At 44.7% G+C, this 21,737-nt stretch overlaps 1 protein-coding gene across 16 annotated transcripts in view; it reads right to left on the bottom strand.

Annotated features, from left to right (window-relative positions):
* Positions 1-21,737, bottom strand: part of FBRSL1 (fibrosin like 1) — a 558,326-nt gene that overhangs the window by 6,391 nt on the left and 530,198 nt on the right. For 5 of the 16 annotated variants that reach the window (XM_052798082.1, XM_052798089.1, XM_052798087.1 and 2 more), the window contains 10 exons: positions 20,562-20,958; positions 18,723-18,976; positions 14,029-14,264; positions 11,777-11,827; positions 10,751-10,846; positions 7,307-7,378; positions 6,697-6,735; positions 5,744-5,815; positions 4,292-4,424; positions 100-177 (listed from right to left, as the gene is read on the bottom strand). In XM_052798082.1, the coding sequence (XP_052654042.1) occupies positions 100-177; positions 4,292-4,424; positions 5,744-5,815; positions 6,697-6,735; positions 7,307-7,378; positions 10,751-10,846; positions 11,777-11,827; positions 14,029-14,264; positions 18,723-18,976; positions 20,562-20,958 (1,428 nt within the window). Of the gene's footprint in view, positions 1-99; positions 178-4,291; positions 4,425-5,743; positions 5,816-6,696; positions 6,736-7,306; positions 7,379-10,750; positions 10,847-11,776; positions 11,828-14,028; positions 14,517-18,722; positions 18,977-20,561; positions 20,959-21,737 lie in introns of all 16 variants that reach the window. The other 11 variants (XM_052798081.1, XM_052798088.1, XM_052798083.1 and 8 more) reach the window with 11 other exon arrangements.

Raw genomic sequence — 21,737 nt, 5'->3', positions numbered from 1 at the left:
CCCTCCCCTAGTGCTACAGTGCCTCAAGGCAGGACCACACCGGAGAGCCAGGAACGGGGCAGAGGTATAAAGGTGAAGGCAGGGTTTACTTACACTTACCTGCCAAGTGGTTAGTAGGCAGGAAACTGCTGTGGTGAGGTGAAGGACCAAAAGGGGTGGTGGCTGGATGTGTTGCACCTGTGAGAACAAGGTCCCTGTTTAGTTCAGTGGCAAGTGACTGCTTGCATACACAGAGGTCCTGGCCATCACATTCAAGAACCAGATGCAAAGGCACAGGCCAGATTTAAACACAGCAAAGGCAGGGGAAGACCCCAAACACCAGCTGAGCGAGCTACAGGCAGGATTTCTCCGAGTGCCCTTTAAAGGAGTCTGTGGGCACTAGGAGGCAGGAGGAGACCTTGCACGGAGTGTTGCTGCTCACCTGTAGTCATGAGGAAGTGAATCTCTTTGTCTGGCATTTTCAGTCATTACTCTGTGTTTACATTAAAAAAGGTCAGCCCAGGTTATGGGCCCAGACAGAAGGTGCTTGGAAGTGACTGATTAGAGTCTATATGAAACACCAGTTAATGACAGGCACGCAGGGAACATCAATCATGCCTCTCCCATGAGAGCTCCATCAATGGTCTTACATCTGTCTCTGCATCCACAGGCTCCCCCCATGGTATTTTCTTCCCTTTCCTAGACACTGCTTATTGCCATGGTGCCATGCTACCTCGTTGGGAAAGGAACACCACTGCTGAGCAAGCTGGATTACATTAGGTTGAGGTGAGGGGCAGGAATGGGCTGAAACAAGCTGGTCTGCCCTGTATTTCAAGGTGGACCAGGCTCATGCAGAAAATTCTGCTCTCCTTTCAGAGCAGAAAATGAGAGATTTGCTTCCTTTGCAGGCAGACGCGTGTAAACCTGAACAGGCTTGCAACCGCAGTGTGAAAAGCACTGGTGTCACCTGCCACTGGGATACATGGTTTTTGGAGGAACATTAACTCGATGTATCCTGCAAATGACAGTATGTTTGGGCCATCTCATGGGCCTGGCTTTGCCCCCTAAGGTTAGTAGATGGTTTTCAGGATGCACCTGAAAACAACTTTTGAATATTTATGTTTCAGATGCATGTGACAAAACGTTTCTGTGGCTCCAGTATTACACTGACGAGACCAGCCCTCTCCAACTGTTTAGGCTGTGAACGTCCTTTTGGTGCCTCCTCCCTGCTAGTACTTCCACTACTGCAGACAAAGCAGAATTAGCAGCTATCATAACTTTCAGATGCTGCCTGGATGCAAACACAACTTCTGCCTCCCTTGCAGAAAGCAAGACCTGCCATACCTGTGCATTAACTGTCTCATTTTGTTAGAAAGTAGTAATTCCACAGAATGACAGAAGCAGCACTTTCCTGAGGACATGTTAAGTCATGTGCTAAACAGACCAACACCTAAATAAAGCTTTTCAGTGCTCTTGTCTCATATATTTTGTTGGTAAAAGTTAACTCCCCTTAATACTGGGAAGAGTAACAGGTCGACTCTAGCAAACATCAGCAGCCATACTGGGCACGAACATGGGCTCTTCACTAACAGCTCACTTAGTCAGTGCTTTCTCAAGTGATAACTTTCTATTATAGAAAAGAGGATTATGATCCTTCTCCTCCCACCTGGGATTCCAGCTCTCCTGTCACCTTCACCACAAGGACTTCTGCCTCGTCTGTGGCCCATATGAATGATTTCCACGAGTGGCAGACCTGCTCTGGTTAAGTTCCTGCCCCTCATGTCCAAGCCACATCAAATGCACATTTCCACCATATATCATCAGTGCTCATAACACTATGGAAGGTCACAGCAAAAGTGGGGGGAAATGGAGGGAAGAAATTAATATGCACAAGAGAAACTGCATCCCAAACACATCCCAAACAGCATTTTACAGAGGTGCTGGTCCGTCCCTGACCTGGTCTTCCTTGGTGACAGAGCCCAACAACAGACAGTTGTTGTAAAATGCACTCATGTGTCCAGAAGATGAACAGACTATAAAACCGGAGAGGGAGACAGTGCTGCATGTCCCTCACCAGCTTGGGCACCACAAACCTAAGCAGCCAGAAAATGAGTTGAGGAAACTTAAGAGAGACCACGGCAACGAGACCTGGAGTTATCTATAAACATTCTGACTGCTCCAATGCTTCAAGACGAATGGAGACTGTCATCTTTCTAATCCTTTAAGATTTCAGAAGGTGTATAATGGATGGGAGATTTCTTCAAAGGAGACGGCTTACAAACTCAACTACATGGGCTGATAATAAAAAATCCTCCCGAGAAAGCCAGGAGCGGCATTGCAGGCTGTCAGGTAGTTATTAAATATAGTGTCTGCCAGGCAGCTGAACATCCGTCCTGAAGACAGGTGGCCCTAAGATAACTTATGTCTCCCACAGTAACTAGGCAATGCAGCAGAACCAATGATTCACATCAACTGCACGCTTGTTCGATAAGGTGAAAAGAATGCCTCGGATATTGCAGAGTAAAAGATTTATTCATCTATATATTACTGCTGCAGTGTTTGTTCACTTTGATAGCACTCTTTACCTAGATTTACCGTGTGATGGCTCTTGCGATTAATATACTCACGGACAAGTTGCTGTAAGTTTGTTTATCTCTAGTGAAAGTTTTCTATGAATTTGCCTTCTTTAATGTATCTATTCCATACTATTTCCCCTCTTGCTTTTATGAAAGGAGAAGCAAGCCGTGCTTGCACCTTTAAGAGAAAAAGGTCAAGATACCAACTGGACTGGACTGGTGCTTTTCTGCCTGTTAGGGTAAACTCTGCCGAATATAACCTTCAGTAGCAAACCCATACATGAAGCAAGATTCTTGTAATGACAACACAGGACAGACTGAAGACAGTGATAAGGAAACAGCTGCCATAGGAAAACAGTCAAAGGTTTGTAAATCAGCTGTGCTTATGCATCCAAGCAGATGCAATAAGTATCTTGGTCCCATACTATCAAAGTACCTTTACAGAGACTAAAATACAGGGTAGCATCCTACAATATACAACTAGTTATCAGCACTGATGATATGTAGTGGAAACATGCATCTGATGGTAAAGAATTTCCACCCACGGATAAGAGTGGAAAGACAAAATGAACCACCAGAGGAGCTCCTGAGGGCTATCTGACGTCTGTGTTTGAAACTCAATTCTCACAGAGGTTTCAGCTTGATTCTCATCTGTTCCTTTTCTGTCACGTTTAGGACAAAATTCCTAACACTTCTAACCTCATTCATTTCAACGGGGTTGAACCAAGGCTGAATATGACCATGTCTGCACTGAGTTAGAATGAAAGTGCAATATTGCATCATAAAACCAGAGTTTTCTAACTTTCCTAACCGAAGTTAGGAAAGTAAATTACATTAGTTGCCAATTAGTAACATACAGAAGGCAGACTTTAGCATCTTAAACACAGAAAGAAAATCTGGAAAAGTCTGGGGGGGAAGTTAAGCCCTGGGAAGAGAACAAAACCAACATTTGGTAGATGGCAATAAACAAGAATAGTACCTGTGACCTCCAAAATCAGAATGTCAGAGTTGCAGTCTCCCATGGTCAGAGCCATCAAGAACAGCGCCGTGAAGCTTACTGCACTTTGGTAATTGCATTAATTGTAATTACTTCTCCAACAGATTGGAAAGCAACTGATCAATGTAAACTATATTTAATTCTTCTTTTTTTTTCTAATTCAATATGCCATTTTAAGCCTTAGAGATTGCTGGACTTCATAACACATAGAGGGATTTTATGTTTAAAAACTAAACGCTTCACAAATACACCTTCTGTGATATTTTCAATGCTGTTATTGAAGTCTTCCTTTTACAAAACCCCCTTGTTTTCAGAAAACAAACAGAAACTTGGTGAGTGGAGGAGCTGAGAAGAATAACATGGCAAATATAAAAGCAAGACAGAGACCAGGGCCACTTCCAGTCCTGTGCAATGGAAACATTTTCAAGTGTTTTGTCAAAATTGCTTTTTAAAATCACTCTATAGCCTATTAATCAGGACACATAAGAGCCAGCTGCACAGACATGAATGTAAGAGCCAACTGCTGCAGCTCAGTGATGTGCGGAGGATCCTGCACTGGAGGCGGTGGCAGAGCCCAGCCCAGCAGCTCTGAGAGCCCAGGTCACAACAGTTGCCAGTGCCTCCACGCCCCTATGAACCATCTTGCCTGCTTCAATTTTTGAGGTGTATGTAGCTGTAGAGACACATATTGCATATACTGACTGGGTATTTTTTGCAACAAATGATGATCTTCCCTTACCTGTGGTAGAAAACAGAGGCCTGGCAAGATCCTGTGGATAATGGAAGCCTGGAAACACTCCAGGGGCGGGAGGTCTGCTGAACAGGTCAAGTTTACCACCTATGTCTAGCTTGTGGGGATCCAGCTGCATTTGCTGTCAAGTGATATAAAAACAATCTCATTATACACTTCCTTTTTTATGGGAGAAAAAGACAGGGAGTTCAGGCCCACTCCTGCTTAGCCCTGCCAGGGAGACTTAGCGAGAGTGACAGCAGCGTCTCTGGTCACGTACCACAGTCATGCTCTGACAGCATCTGTAAGGCCATTTCGCTCCACAGCCTCTCAGCTGCCTGCCTCATCCACATGAATAAGGTCTGAAGTGAGCTCTCAGCCCCTCAGCACACACAGTGGAGCATGCAACATGATACACTGAGTGCGCTGCTCCCCAGGATCAGTCGGCGCTCTCAGCCTGACAAAAAATATTCTGCAGGCAGAAAGCTGCCAACACAAGTCTTGAGAGCTGGGTGATGGACTTGTCTGTTTTGCTTCTCCAGTTTGGAGAGAGAGAGAGATGTTCCTAGACTATGTCCTTCCTGCAACTAGTATAGCTCAGTATGCAGACAAGGCGCGAAGGATAAAGAAAACTATGAGGCTCCTCCAGAAGCTATTTTTATCCTTCCTCTATAGAAGTGAGCATGGTCAGAACTGCACCTAATTCATAGAAGTCTCTCAATAGGTTAAAGATGATGTATTTGCTTATAAAAAAAAAATGGACATACACCACTTGTAGAGGCACTAATTACAGTGCACCTACTTAAGCACTGAATACTCTTCATTAACAGGACAAAAAAACTACAGCAAGAGCTATGAAAAAATGAACGCTACAGAAGTCCCATTATCAGCTATTCTGCCTGCCACAGGGAACTTCAAGCCTGTAACAGCACCCCGGCACACCTATGTCTTGTTACCTCTTGAGTCTTAAACCCCCTCCCTCTGCCCATCATCACAGCAGTGCAGAAAGCCCAACAACCTCTAACACAGTAACTATCAATCTACTCGCCTGCTCTACGTTTTGTTATAAGTTCTTCACCGTATCGGTCATTTCATTATGAATGGGGTAATACTCCCTATTCCACAGGAGGTACTAGTACGGAAGGGAAATGACATTAAACATGTATGCTTTGTAAAAAAGATGGATTTGGGGCAAAATTACCTCCCCCCTCCCTTTCTTCTTCTATTTCTGGCTGTGCACTTAGTATCTCTTGCTCATTTTGCTACCCTTCAACTCAACTTCTTTGCCCTCAGATAAACTTTATGGTTGCTACAATGAATGTTAAAGGATTTAAAGTGTTAGTTAATCAATACAGGCAAGCTTGAGAATCACCAACAGTAACTGCTTCCTGCTCATTACTCACTAAAACATAATCTGTAAGCCAAAAGACTTGGCTTTGTTCCAAAACCTGTCTGAATTACCTTTATCTTTTGCTGGTGATGGTAGATCTGCCAGGCGATCTGTACATGAACCGCACACCACTTCCCGGGTTTCTGCAATGGAAAGCACAAGAATTTAGATTAATTTATACGTTAGCAATCTACATCGGATAGAACGTTTCATTTCCCTTACTGTCAAACAGGCAGCTAAGCAATGAGAAAGGCTGATTACTAAAACGGCACAATAGGTGATCAACATTTTTTTTCTGTACTGCAGCAGATGATGTTTAAATTCAGGAGGAAACAAACAGGAAGAATGTGGGATGTGGGATATCTTCCTCATCTCATGGAGATCTGAGATCCCTGCTTTGTTCTTTCCTACTTGCACTCCCTCCTTCATAAACCGAAATAAATGGCAGCAAAGAACAGTATGCCATGCTTAAGAGAACGCAACTAATCGTTAACAGTTCTGTTTCTGAAAAGAGCCCTGTTCATTCATCCCTGCTGCACTGCAGGCTAAGTCATGCATGGTTATTATGGCTGCTTGCATTTGGGGAGGAAAAGGGTGTGGACAAACAATCACCAGGGATGAGCAGTGCCACAGCTGAACGAGTTACTATTTTTCAGCTGAGCTGTGGTACTCACTGTAGGGCGTTTTTGTGGAACATCAGAAGTGCGAATAAAACACATTGACCTAAGCCACCATGAATCTGACCGCTGGTGAATGTCTGTCCATGCTCACAGTCGTTTATTTCTGCGACCCTTATTTCATACTGTGAACTATTAATGCACATAAATGGATGCAAAATAAGGCTGGGATTTAACCTAAACATTATTAATCAGAAGCAGCTAAGAGCTAACTAAGACATTTTGCTTTAAATGAAGGACGAGCGTGAAATTTTCTACTGGACACATTAAATTTCAAAACCACATGCACAATATTTGAAGTGTGTGTGTGTGTGTGTATATATATGTATACAAAATCCCCCACAAACCTTACTTACTCTTACTGGAGGCCTATAAGGGTCTGACACCTATGGAAAAAGCAGAAATAAAACAATCAGTCTTTCTAAAACTAGCCAATATACAGAAAGGTGGGGAACTTCCTTCCTCTGAACAAATAAAAACATTTACCAAGCAATGTTCCAGAGAAGTCTCCTGTGACATGGGAAACCTAAAAGGCTTAAAGGAGGCTTAATACTTCTCTTTCATTCCTTGCACCAAACTCAGCAGAATTTTATGATAAACAGAGCAGCTTCATGCCAGCAACTGAAAAGTGCCAGTGCTTTTCCGAACCTTATTTTCATTCTGAAATGGAGCACATAAAACTACTCTCCAGGCAATGCTTAGGGGAAAGACCTTGAAGGGGTTTCCTGCCCCGTTTCCCTCTGACTTTGTTAAAAGAAGTCAATACATCCCTTTGTATTCACGACTGGTGGAGGCTACTGTTGTCTCACCAGGAAAAGAAACTTCTGTCCTGACTGCACGTTCAGAGTCTAGAAGGCCAATTTGCTCACCAGCTGCTCTCTTTTTTTTTTATGAGCAATCACTGTGTTTACTGTAAATCCAGATAAGCTGAAAGGAAGGTTATATATTGTTGCCTACCCCTGGAGTCTTCTGCAGCAGCGTATGGTGGACTGTGCCTGGTCTACCTGCTACATCAATAGGGTTTGAAGTCTGAAAGACAAGAATAGAGCGTGAATAATACTGTATCATACCAGCAGTACATTTAACGTCTCTGTCTGATGTTAACAGCATTAATTAGTCCATGTTTGTACTGTGCTTTGAACACGCATATTGCTACATTAGTGCTAAATGTTATCTCTTACTGACAGCCAACAGCATTTAACCACCATGACATCTATTATTATTTAGCAGCAGTAACAGTATTACAGCAGCACCCCTAAGCCCCACTGAAATCACAACCCCATTGTGCTATGCAGTATGCAAGTGGATGGGAAGAGACAGTCCCTGCCCACCAAGCTTATTCTTTAGACAAAACAGGCAGGCAGTAGGAGAGAGAATGAGAGAGGTGGACTGACTCCCTCCATGTTTCAGGCAGCAACCAGTACAGCAGTCAGGAACAGAACAACTCAAGCATCCTAGTCCCATATTCCACCTATTGGACTATGGCCCCTCTCTGACCAGAGCTAGATAACACAATGGCTAAAATGGCAACAGCCCATCTATTTGTTTCGACAAGGCAAAATGAGAAACCTTAGAAGGTGCTTGTGGGTCTTTTATAGCTTTGCATTGTTTATCCCATCATTTTCCAGCAAGAATTAAACACCTCATTGAATGAATCCCTGTTCCTCCTCCTCCTCCGGATCCCACCTGTTGCCCTGTCCTAGACGATCCCCAAGAACTCGTTCGTCTTCTCACTCTGGCATTCATCCATCTCCCACTCCCAGAGCAACTGCACCTGGTGCCTCCGCACAGCTGAGGGCAGAGGGGTTAAACCTCATTCCCCAAGAGATTATTTCACTCACATTTTAGGTCAAATTACAGTAGATTTCAAACAGTCGAACTGTACAAGGAATGAGTAAAATCATGGGTGTGGGAGGAAAGATAGGTTTTAATTTGTCCAAGGCTACGTAACTTCCAGACTCATTAAAAAGAGAATTCTCGTGTGTGTGTATGTAGGTAAGTCAATGAACTCCCCAGGCAGATCTGTGCTCTCAGGGCCTGTCTGACAGCTGAGGTATATGTAAGGTGGCAAATAAGTTACAGCTATCATACAGGCAAGAGCTTTAGGATCACAACATGTTAACAGCATGGTGTCATCCTGTCCCTTTGTCCCCTGGAGAAAGATGTGAATGCTTCCTCCAGCAAAGTAAACTGAATACTTCTGACCTTTTCAAGTTAGCCTGTGAGAAATGGCCTTCGGGAAACTCACTGAGAAGTTTACCGTCAGCCTGGATTTATGTGCAGTGGATTTACACGCACAGCTGTAGGCAACTGACACGGGAAGGGGAAAAACAAAATCAAGACTCTGCTTTGGAAAGCAAGAAGTGCAGGATTCAGTGTGCCAAAACCAAATCATCAGGTCTGTAGTGATTATGAAGGCTTTAGTCAAACAGCTTGGGAGGGAGAGAGCATGGAAAAATGATGCAGTAACAACGACTAGAGTGGCTTTGCCCAGCAGTTCAGCTCTGTCTCCTCTAGGAAACTGGAAAATAACGTGCCAAAGCAGCAGATCCATTTTTCAACCTATCCCTCTTTTTTTCAGATGTTAGATTGCACGTAAATACAGCACTGTCCAGAGATCAAGTGATGTTAGTGATTAACCATAGCACCAGACTGTGACTTTGCGCTGCTTAAACTCAAGCTAGCAAATGTTCTATGTATCTATCATTAAAACGAATTAAAAGCTAGTTATAATACAGCACTAAGAACTGTTTAAAAATGTAAAGGGTCTGTGCTCACTTTTTCTTTCTTGCTTTGTAACTGCTTCTCTTTGGTCTAATGGTATTTTAGAGTGAGATGGTATCTATAAAGCTCTGTGATGAAGATGGAAACCAGAAGAGCATGCTATCGGGTATCAGAAGCTCCTCATTAACAGTAGCCTTATGGCAAAACCGAACCCTATCAAATTTTGCCAATTCCACCTTATCTGTGGAGCTCCTTTTCTTGGGAAGTCAAGTTCACACCCTGACAACTTGAGGTCTGTAGGGAACCCTTGGCATCCCTTGCAAGAATAGCAATAATTAACACTGGCGGACAAACTCCATCAAGGGATAGCTATGTTCGGTCCCTCTTGCTCCCTCTGCTTAGATGCAACTGCTCTTCTTCAATGCCTGTAGCCACTACATACAGCGCTCTTGTTGAAAAAAGCCATTTTAGAGACTTTGCTATTTGTAAGGTATCCAGAAAACAAAATAGTGTAAGGGATTCGATAGGCACTGAGGAAATACTCCAGCTTCCATTAAAAAAAATTAAGTGGGAAGGTTGTAAGAGGCCTTATTTGCAGCAGTTGCTAATTACGGACTTCCACCGATGTCAGTGAGAAGCACACCCCACAGCCCTGCTTGGTATGGTTACAGAAATGACCTTCCAAATGCAAACAGAAATGGGCTGGCTACAGTGCTGGTCCTTCAAGTCTTCTAACACAGTAGCAGAGCTCTATGGAAATGCAGTTCAAGATAAGAAATCTCTAAAATCACAGTAGGTAAGGAAGCTAAACACGTTACCTTATAAATGAAGCTCCATTTTTAAACAAATACTATAAAGATATGATGCATCTTTCTTGTTTGGAGAGATTTAACAGTTTCTGTACATTTAAAAATAGTTAATGAAAAGAACAAGTCGGGGAGGAAAAAAAAAGCAGTGCACACCACAGAATTTGTCAAAAATGGTGGTTATCATGGCAACACTTCCAAATGCCAATCAGTGCTAGTTGTAATGATATGTTACAGTTGCAGTGCACCTTTCAAACACACTATCTCAAAGAAGCTTGCAGGTATTAATCAACCCTTACAAAACCTACTGCAAGATAACTTTATAGATGAGGAAGCTGAGGAACAGAAGATTTAAGCGACTTGCCCAAGGTCAGACAGTGTTGGAGCTGGGAATAAAAATGCAGCTCCTTCAAATTGCTCTACCCATTTACAGCAGTCTCTCCCTATTGTTCCCACACTTGTACAGTCAATTTCTCATCTTCTTCTAGGAATAAACACAGTTTATCTTTTGCAATCTCAGACCGTTAAATTTATAAAATGATTTGAGACTCATGGGTCTATTATTAGCTGTAAATATTTCAATCAAATAATGCATTTGACTGTATGCTTCTCCTCCAGTTTCAGTTGACCTCCCAAGTGAACCACTACATCCTTTCCCAAGGAATGATCTGTAGTGCCAAGAGAAAATTTCTGCTAAAGTGTTGGCTGCTTTGTGCAGAGGATGCTCACAGATCTGTGGGGTGATTGCTTCCAACCTTGTGCTGCACTTCTGCTAGCTAAATAATGTGCTACTAAATCACCAGAGACACAACTCTGAATACAGTTTCTCTCCCAGCAAAAGAACAAAGCCTTCATAAGAAGAAGTTTGTACCTTCGGTTGAAATGCTCCCTGAAGTGACCCAAAGGGACCTGAATGTGGAAGCATGGGTGGCATTCCAGGCATTGCTGGAGGATAGGTTGGAAAGAACTACAAAAGAAAAAGAGATGCTTATGTCACAGGACAACTTGAACAATAATGGAGGTAGGTGCCAAGCCTGGCACATACAAAAATAGTACTGTGTTGAATGAGTGCCACAGTGAAAATACACACTAAATTTGCTTTCAAAATTTTTAAGAGCAAAGCCAAAACTTGGAAAATGCGCTCATCTGATTAATTTTCTAGGTAGTGCTGAACAAGTGTGCCTTTAAAATTTGTGGACTATTGCAGGAAGCACAGAGCATTCACCACTTTTAGAGGAATCAGAATAATTTGGGTTTTATGTTCACTTTTGGTTAACTTTGCATTTTTCTGCAGTAGCAAACAAATTGACCCCATTTTGAAATGTGACCTGCTTTAATTTTCAAAGCAAAAAAGAACCACAAGATGCTGCATTGCACACTAACCACAGGCAACATGCACACCACCTTGTAGTTGTGTACGTTGGGTTAAGTTTTGCTTAGGCCTCTCCTGAGCACATACTGCAGTTTTACAAGTCCTAAAAGATGAAGTTTTTGTGCTTTGGAGCAGTGGGGAGCACCAGGAAGAAACCACCAGTCTGACTTACTCCTGTGACCTGAGCAAAATCTTGTGATAGAGCCATGCACTCCGGGCTGCTGCACTATGAGAAGCACCAGCTGCAAAGATACTGCAATGACCACTGATTTAGCCATTTCTGCGCATTCCCTGCCATCCCAGGCACAGCAATATAGAGCCGCAGCAGCAAAAATGCAGCAGACAAAGATTTAAAAAAAAAAAAAAGCCCAAAGAAAATTTTGTACCTTAAAAAAAAAAAAATCAAGACGGAAAAAGAGCTTTAGGAATGAATGAATCAAAACATTATTCATCAATCAAAAACAAGCAAAAGAAGTACAAGCAGAACCATTAAGAAAGACACCACCTAGAAAGGTAAGCACTCACGTTGGAATGTCGAAAGTAAGGGTTGTCTAATTTGGGAGCGTACTTGTCAAACTGGAAAGAAAAGAGAAAAAAAAAAGGAAACAGGTGAGTTTGGTTTCGGCAGTAGCAGACACATCAGGACTTCAATACAGACAAATAATCATGGCCCGTTTGTACAGCATTTAACAGAGCAGAACTGACTGGTTATTCCATACTCGCTCATCAGGGAACTGACTGATTTCCCAAAGCTAACGGAGATGGAAAGGTGCTAGCCCCCGGGTTGTGCTGGGTGCTGCCGAGTCTCACTGCAGAACCCTGTTTGCAGGCACTGTGTGAAGAGGTTCCTTCACTATGAAGACAGCAGTCCTGATACTGCAGCACAGCGAAACACAGGGAAGTTCAGCTCCAGGTCTAGATCTGGGATGTGCCTCTGGAGCACTGAACTAGATCACAGACTAGAAGGTAGGGAACATTTTCCATTAGACCCCAATGTCTACTGTGGGGCAAGCAATACCAATTCCCCATTTTCTGGGTTCCTGTAAGTACCAAAATCGTTTGGAAAAGGGCTTAACTGCTTCAGATGCACAAATATCTATATATTCCCCCTCCCCTGCAAAAGAGAAGAGTGCCCCAGAGAAAAGGTGATGGTTAACCTTTTCTGTTCCAGCATGGGGTTTTAACACCTCCATGTGTGCATTCTGTGACCCATACTTATTTTTATGACCATTTGTCCTATACCACCTTGGAAGCAAAACCAAAGCATATATATACATTGCATTTTTGAACAGTATGTACATTCTGCTGGGGAGGAGGGAGTGGGGAAGAAGCCAGGGAAGGGAGCTGTGAGACCCCATGAAAAGCTGCTTATTTGGCAAGTCAGCTGCTGTTTCACACTCCTCTATGTGCAGGAGAGTAGATTTGTAATTTCATTAATTACAGTTATTACTGGAGCCATGTCCCCTCCAGTGTAAATACCATAAATTACCAAACACATGCAGCTGTAAATTTCAACACTCTTCTCTGGTGTTGGGATTAGCAGACCTGATCTAGTGGAATATAAGAAGATGTGAGTGAAGTATAACAAAAGAGCCTTGCAAGCTGTTTTTGTGATGAAGGCTGACATCAACGGGCATGGGTGGGAGGGGAGGGAGCTGTTCGCAGGATCAGATATCAGGATTCTTAAATAACACAGGAGGTTTGTGAGAAAAGTTCCAAGATTGTTTTACACAGACCAAGAAAAGAAGAGGAGGTGTTTACACAGGAGTACATTGAGCAAACACCTGGGGCTGGATTTTGGGTGGATGATACTACTTTTAATTGTCTCGCTGCTAAGCAGATTACAACCCAAGAATGTCATCAGGCAGTCAGCAGTGGGAAAGAAAAGTGAGAAACATGCTCCTTGAGTTCTTGGTAGTTCTTCCCAAATGCTGCTTTTGCTGTTACTCCTGGCTTTTGCTAGCCTTAGCAGAAGAGGGTTGTTCCTACATTTTCGACACAGTGTGAAACTGAGAGGGAGAAAAAAAGCTGAATCTTGTTCTTTCAATCTCACAAAGTAATTGTCAGAAATGGCGAGAGAGTGCGTTTTAAAGTACTGACAAAATCCATTTGTAGCAGATCTCTAACAATTTTGTAACAGCTGCAGCAAAGTCCCATCGTGTTACAAGCAAATTCAATGGCAAAATGCTAACGCTTATCACATGGCCAGGAGGATCTCTCCCACAAGAAGAACCAGCCACACACAAATTAGTGCTTGTTGATGCAATCAAATAATAAATGCCAAAATCGATACAGATTAGGGAATCGGGAGGAAGAGGGACAAAACTCGTATCAGATGAGATGCTGCACTATGGTGAGAGCTCGGGGTAAGCAAGTACAGTCCGCCCTGCAACGAACAGTTGTGGGGACTGCATTTGGGACTGGAGGCCACCCATCTTGCGGTGTCCTTGGTGTGTTTTGGTGTGTCACGGCACCTGGCTCTGGGAAAGGGAAAATAGAAATACACGGCAGGACACACGAATAGGGAAACTAAAGGGGCTCTGGACTTGTCTCATGGGTGCGGTATCTGCTCACGGGTAGCAGCGTGGGGGACCTGAAGGCTCAGTGTGGAGGCTCTGGATGGAAAGGGGGTCCCTTCGGGAGTGCTGGGCCTGTCTCTCCAGACCTCCAGGTCGGAAGAGCAGGGACATCACGCCTGGCTGAAATGAAGAGGACTGGGTTTTGTTTGACAAGAGCGGGTTAGGCTTTTTGACCAGAGATGCTCTACTTATCCTCACATTTTGGGCTGGGGTACGCACCATGGGAGGTGCAGAGGGCGGCATGAGCGGCGTCTGGGGCAAGCTGGATGGAAAAGGAGTGAATGTGTGCTGGTGGGTGTGTTGGTGCTGATGCGTGTGTTGGTGCTGGTGAAACTCCGCTCTCAGCAGCGGCACCGGGCCAAGTGAGGCAGCGGCCCGGTCCGAACTCTGAACCAAAAACCGGTTGTTCAGCTCTTGCCTGAGCAGTTCGTGATCTAGAGGAGAGAGAGAGAGAAAAAAAAAAGACACAGAGGCCCGTGGGCCTGTGAGTACCACAAAGACGGAGGAGAAAGAGTCAATATTCACCTGGCATTCCCTGTTTCTGCAGGTCATGCTGTGGTGGTTTTCTACGTGAGGACTCATTGGTGGAGGTAAGAGAGATGCCTGTGACAAAGTACCAATCAGAATCCCCGAATGAGGCTGGCAATACATGATTGGTTGGTTGAATGATATCAACAGGCTGGTATCTAAAGACAAGAGAGAACACCATGAGTCATCACAGCAGAAAACATCATCGGGGGCGTCAGCAAGCATCCGCCCCCGGCCCCCCGCCCGCGGCCCCGCTACCCCCGCGCAGCTCCGCCGCCCGACGGGCTACTCCTCCTCCTCCCCGGCACCGGACGGCCACGGCACCGAGGTGTCTCCGGGAACGGCCCGCGGCCCGCTGGTCTCGCGGCCCGCTGGTCTCGCGGCCCGCTGGCCGGACCTTCCCGCGCCAGCGAGATGCCAGGAGGCACCCTCGAGGACAACGGCTCGCTTTAAAACGAGTGATACTGACCTGCTTCCCGTGGAGGTGTGCAATTCAGAAGCACACGCGTACGCTGAAGACAGACGGTGGGCCTAAGACGCGCGTTACGCTCTAACACGCGTGTACTTAAGAGGTAAAACTTTGACAAGATCTACAACGCCATGAGATAACCACGGATTTGGGTGGCTGGAAACTCCCTGCTCACATGGCCATTTCTCAACGGATCCCTGTGCCATTCTCCCCCTTCTCAGCCCCAGGACATGCACACAGTGGCCAGGAACATCCATCCTACAAATTGAGGCCTTCTTTGCAAGTAAGGTTTTTTTGAGATCTTAAATACTAAGCGGTCCTGTCCTCAATTTCTAACAGGCTATAATTGTCATTTTTTGTCCTTGCCTCCAGGCTTTTCTCCTATGAGAAAATATGGAGGAGGAATCAGTGGGAAGAGGAGAAACACTGAAATGGCTCGACATCTCATGAAGGTTGCAATGACTGCAGAAAATAAAATGTTCCACCGTAAGACACGTGGCCCCTTCTCAGCATCTTCCTCTGGAAGAACCAGCTTGCACTGAATTTGAATGTGGTTTAGGGCAGTGGAAGATACCAGCACTTTAGAAATGACGTGACTGAGGACAATAAGGACAAATGTCTGCTTCCCTATAAATGTCTGCTGGTATCAATTAAATCCACCTGTAATTTTGCCTAAGAATTTCAAAAAGGAATCAGCACCCAACATGTTAGATGTTTTCTGAGCTGAGAGCAACCTGTGTCAGCAGCTGTGGGTGACATACACCCATTCCTGACTGACCTACTTGCTTCTGAACTTGCATGAACTTTTTTAGTGTAACACCCCTTTTAAGCTACAGCACTGAATATAATGGGGCAAAAGAATACATGCGCTTTAAAGTTTTATTTCATGTTCTGCAGGCATTTCTTTTACTTAAATTTTTTAGAGTAACATTAGAAATGTCTAAATCAATCACTTTCTGAAGTGACATAGTTAAGATCTTTAAAAACAGGCCCTCTGATGGGGAATTTCAAGGGCTCTACTACCACTTAGAAGCCTACATCCTATTGAAAGTCACTTTTGAAAGCAAGTTTTGGGTGCCTAAGTCATTTGCTTTTCAGTAATAGTTGTACTGCTAAAAGCAGGTACTGTGTATTGCTACAATCTTTACAATAATTAATACAAAAGCAGAAATTACATATACTTGTGATACTGAAGCCTAAGGCACTGGAGCAAAAAAGTCTATAATAGGTTCTCCTTGGAGCAAGCAAAATAGAAAAAAAAAACCTAGGCTGAAAGCACTTAGGTCCAAAACCTAACCTCTTTAGAGAATATGAGTACGATTTCGTGTGTGTGTGTGTGTTTACGCATTTAGATCTGGCATGACTTAAAGAAACTGAATCCTTCTGTTAGCATCAAGATAATCCACTTTTCTGGAGGGAGAGATAAAAGCGAGTTGGCAGTTGTAAGTGCTCTGATATCCAATTTCTTTAAGAGACTTAAAGTCAGACTCATAGATTTGCAGCTGGCTCCAGCCCATAGCCCTGTACCACAACTTTGGCCTTTGTCAGGAAAAGAGAAGGCCCGGAGATGTTTGGAAAAGCGGTGTGGCACTTGGAGGAGTGACTGCTTCATAGTAAGGATGGGACTGCCAGGAAATAACACAGCTTTGTGAGGGGCTCTGGGCAATGTTAGGATCAGAATTAAGTTCTTGTGCCTACCAGTGATGCCTTGTCCCACGGGTCTGGCCATGTAACACCACAACTAGGAGCAGAGTAACTGAGCAACCCTTTGAATGCCCAAACACTACTGCTCTGTGTGCGCACATGAGGCGGGCATGGCAGAAAAAGGCCAATCCTGCTAATGTTGCTAGGTAGCCTCATGTTCAGAGGAGAAGACAGAAAGGCCGCTGTTTCCTCTGTGTATCCTACATCAGGGCCAGCCTTGGTGCCCTTGAGTAGAGGACAGCAGCCCACACGAGGGTTGCTCCTAAGTCACTTGTAGAACTTGCTTTAGGTTTCAAAGGGAAGAAATGCCGCTAGAAGTGTGTTCTTGTTATTCAGAGACCTGAATTTGTACCACCAGTGAATGCAGGCGCTCTGCTCCTCTTCTCAGTAACAGCGACAAGCATGCCAAAGTAAATTTAAAGGAAGAGCACATTTTCCTCCAAAGAGGGGGGAGAAAAACATGACAAAAAGGAGACTTCAAAGGGCCATACACTCTCTGATGGCTTTTCTAAGCTGGTGCTTTTACTGAGAGGACACATGCACTCGAACAGCACAGCAAGGACTATGCTGCTAGCGGCAGTTGGATCCTACCTCTTCAGGGCTGCTCAGCAGTATTGTTTGCTTTTAAGAAACTTTTATGTGAATGACAACAGAAGCTCCTGGCTCTGTAGCGCTCTGTATCGATTTTATGATGTGCCAGTTTGCAGGCATTTCATATAATGCAGACAAGAGGCATTTCACTGTCTGCAGGGTTAGACGGCCAGACCTTTCCCTCCGCTAACTTAGGCTTCTCCTGCTTAAATTGCAGGAGAAATCCTTTTAGTAGGAGCAAGACTGTTACCATTTCCTGGCAAGCTGCTGAATGTGAATAGGTCACTTGATCTTGCACCTCCTGAAGTTAATGGTGAAAACATACTTGCTTTCATTGACTGCAATATCATGCTTTTAGTGAGCGCATTGCTACTTCCTTTTGCAATACTTTCAAAGTCTCCATTACAGTAGTCCTTTGCCTTAAACAGGGGAAGCAATGAATAGGTCTCCCACAGTGCTGCCAACATCTTCCCAACCATGTGGTTGAAATTCTAGATGGTGCCAGGGCCTGTGAAAGCCGGCAGCTTTGGCCTATGTGGTCCTGCTTCTGGCTAGGAACCCACGGCACTTTTGTCTATCATCGTTCTGAGTGCTCGCTTTGGATGAATTCACATTTTTCTTTCATTTAAAGAAGCAGTTATAAATAATGGGACATTATTTAGCTCCTGGAAGAAAAAAAGGGGAGGCAGGGCCATCAGATTTTTCCACAGCAAATCTGCTCTCTCCTTATTCCTTTAACTGGTTTCATAGGAAACAGAGGGTGCGTTTTTTGCAAAATGCTTGTCCTGTTTAATCCCTGCTGAGTTAGTTGTGGAGTCAAATGCCAGATCAAAAGGAGGCCCCAGCAAGCGAAAGTTGCAGGGAAGTCTCCAGCTGCCAGGGTCTCTTCCAGGGACAGCTGTAGGCTAATGGATAAGCTATAAACAGGGCATTTAGGGCAGAAGCGACAATAGAATGGGGGCCACAGTGAACAAAGGAAACTTTTTAAAAGGACCCAAAGATAGTGAGGGCTGAACAGCAGTTTGTCAGCTGAGCTGTCTCTGCCTCAGACACAAAGGCCACGGAGCCATGGGCACACAGAGAGCTTGTGCTGCTGCAGGCAGAGGATCCTGCTCTGCCGGCAGGATGTGCTGCTTGTCGAAGGACCAGACAGGGGGAAAGGTATTCAGCTAGAACAACTTTCTGGGACGATTAGAAACAGTTTTTTAAAGACAGTTCTAAAAGCAGCAGCTTTCATTACAGTGGGAGGAAGAAGGGGAGAATGGCAAACTGTACATCAGGCCTTTGTTAATCTAAAAAATGTCTGATGACTGTGGAATGCCACACTGGACAACTCATGCCCTGGAAAGGAGATTTTTTTTTGGAAAAATTTGTTTTGAAGAGTTCTTATAGGAAGCTAGAGTGTGTCTCTACAATCTCTCATCTGGTAAAGCACGTCCAGGTCTCCTACCTGTTTCACGAGCACTCTCACAGTTCCAGCACACACTACCCGCCGAGGGGTCTGCGTCACTTTATTTTACCTGCCCACCAGCCAGCCCATCTCTCAACACCCTCCAGCGCATGCATGGCAGATCAGCCCTGGAAGAAGAAGGGAACCTACCCGCAGGGTGACCTGGTATCACGAGGCTGTTGGTAGGTAACGCTGGTGGAGGTGGCAGCGTGGGTGGGGTGGCGAACATGGCCGGATGGTGCTGGTGTTGGGTCTGCGATCTGAGAGAGAAGTGCGAGGTAGCAAGATTAGAGATGGAGAGGGGCAGAGCCGGGCCGGAGGAATGGTGCGGAGGAATCTGGGGAGAGAGGGGAAGGTGTTTCGGGAGGCTGATGCTTGTTGCACTGCTAGCACTGCTGCTCCGGCTGCAGAGAGAAAAAGATAGGGGGAAGAGCGGGGAGAGAGACAGAGAGAGAAAGAGAGAGAGTGTGTTACAATACAAGACTGAAACAGTGTAAGAAATACACTACCAGAAGCAACACAGCTATGTAACACTGATCTCCCCAAGCTTATGTTTTTGTTTTTCTTAATCGCAGTGGAGACAGGAACGAATCTTAATGAACTTCTCCAACAGGGCAGGACGGGGCTTGGGCTCTCCGGAGTGACATTTCCTCTGCTGCTTGAGCAAGTTACAATCCTCAGAGCTACCTACGAGATACTGATGAAGGCCACAGAGGCAGATGGATTTTGCACCTTTGTTTAGCCTCTGATGACCTTGCGGTGGCCATGTGCGTCCTTGTGATCATACGATGCAATCACTCTAATTCCTTTTTCTGTTGCTCTGGGTGTACAGAGTTGCATAGCATGAGTGATGTTGGAACCAAGTTGTATCTGCTGTGCATGCTGTGTAGTTATATTCACACAAGCATGCAAACGTGAACCATGTTAATAATTTTTTCTCATAATAATTCTGTATTTTACATCTTCTTCTACTATTATTACTTCACTGCCAGTGATCTAAGTTTTGTGGGGTGAAAGGCACTATCATTGCAGTTATTATTTAGTGTAATTCCCACAATACCAATTATTTGTTGCAATCTAAACCTCTGAGATATCTTGAGTACTTTGAAATATTATTAATCATTTATACTATGGTGGCATTTACAGGGTAAAACCACAACAGAGCTTAAGTACGCAGGATACTATGAAATACACATTGATGGCAGCTCTCTGTATTCGTATTTTGACCCTTGTGCAGCAAAATATTATGTTTTAAATCAGTTTTCTCATCTTGTTTAAACTAGCCTAGTTCTTCTGGTCTGGGAGGCAAGGCATATTTTCTGTACCAGCAAAAAGACTATACAGGTTCCAGTTGACTGGCTGAACTCTTTTCTTTAGAAACATTTTATCCATACCATTTTCACCCATCCTACTTACTGGATGGAGGCAATTTAAACAGTGAAGCTAAGCCTCCTGCTAGATCTGAACATGTCAGATTGACGCAGATTTCTCAGCCTACACGGAAGCCCTGTTCTAAAGCATAGAGCATTTTCCGATATAGATATACCCCTTTTGGTGCTGGTGAACCAAAAAAACTGTGATAATCATGAACAAACCTACTTCAATGGAAGTCTTTCTGAATATGAAACAAGGGAGTTGCTCAAACTCAAACCACCTTAAATTTCTAAGGCAAGAACTGGCCAGCTCAGACAAGACAGTGCAGAACTCCACTTGAAACTGGACCTAAAGGAACTTTACCCCACAGTTGCACATGCCTTTCTCCCAGAAAGGGAGCATTTATCACCATGTTTCAAATGCAGTTATCCACCACTGCTGGAAAATCCAGCCTGTGGAGTCAGCGTGGAAAGTCCAATATCCAAAACACGGAGCATCTTACACAGACTTAAGTAAGAGTGCTCTTGTCTCGCCTCCCAGCAATTTCTATCCCATTTGAAACAAGCTTTAGCCCAGCAGTAGCACAAAGATGACACGAGTATCCCTTTCCCCTACCTGATATTATTGAGTCCGTTGTGGGCCACCTGGTGATGCACTTGGTAATTGAGAGGTGGAGGGATGTGACTCGGAGGCTGGGTCCGAAGCTCAGGTATTAACTGAGGCTGCGACTGCGGCCGAGGTTGAGGTTGTGACTGTGGCCGAGGCTGCGGCTGAGGCGTGAGCCTTGGTGGTGCTGGTGCTGAAATCACTGGCTCCTTCTTCAACAGTGGGCTTGCTCTGGCGCTTGACGTGGGCGCTGAGGAAGTAGAAGTCACAACGGCAGCTACTGGCTGGGGGCTGGGGATAGGCAGGGCGAAGGGCACGTCGGTGCTCAGTTCCCGGCTCCGCTCTAGCCCAGACACCTTTGGGACATTGGCTGCTTTTGCTTCTGGCTTGTCATTCAAGGTGGGACCTTACGGAGCAATGAGAAAAAGAACAAAGCGCGTGCTGAAAGGTCTGCTTTTGTTTCTCTGTTTGGTAGAACATATGCCTGAGAAAAAACAAGTCATGTTTCAGTTCGTGGGAGCATCGTGGGAGCACTGCTGCTACAAGAGGGATGTGTGTTTGTGTGTCTGTCCTTCCGCTGTCCTTGCCTGGCCAGTCTACAGTACTTGTTAGCATGTGTGTAAGAGACTTAGCTGTCATTAAATGAATGTGTACTACAAAGAACACGCAGCTTTGTGACTTCTACAGAGTTCCAAGGTTACGTACAGTAGGAGCATGAATGTGTCTCAAGTTACTGCTACAGTATTTCCTGCTCAATATAAGTTTTAGGGCTGATAATGAACTCACGAACACAAGCCTGATCATTAAGACATTTCAGTTTCTCAACACTCTTTCAAGGTAATCTACATTGTGTTGAGGCTCAACTCCAGCTACAATGCACTGTGACCCAAGCACTAATCATTAATAGTAACCCCACCTGGCTCCTAGGGAGGAGGCTACCGGGGATCTTTGTGTAGCAAAGGATGGGACAGTTCTGCAGTGAAGCTCCGACATTGCTGTTCCCCAGCCACACACTTGTGTGGAAGAACAGAACAGAGAAGGCTGGAAAAATCCAGTCAGAAGTGCAGTGAGCACCCAAGTACAGTCCTGCTCACCCTAAGTATGGCACACACCTGTATGCATGGCATGTCAAGACTATCAGGAACGCTGCAACCTTGCAAAATGCACCTACAGTGAGAATTCCAT

The sequence above is a fragment of the Harpia harpyja genome, chromosome 9 (assembly GCF_026419915.1).
Source record: "Harpia harpyja isolate bHarHar1 chromosome 9, bHarHar1 primary haplotype, whole genome shotgun sequence".
Lineage (NCBI taxonomy): Eukaryota > Metazoa > Chordata > Aves > Accipitriformes > Accipitridae > Harpia > Harpia harpyja.
Note: the sequence above shows the minus strand (reverse complement) of the source record. Positions and strands in the feature narration are given on the sequence as shown.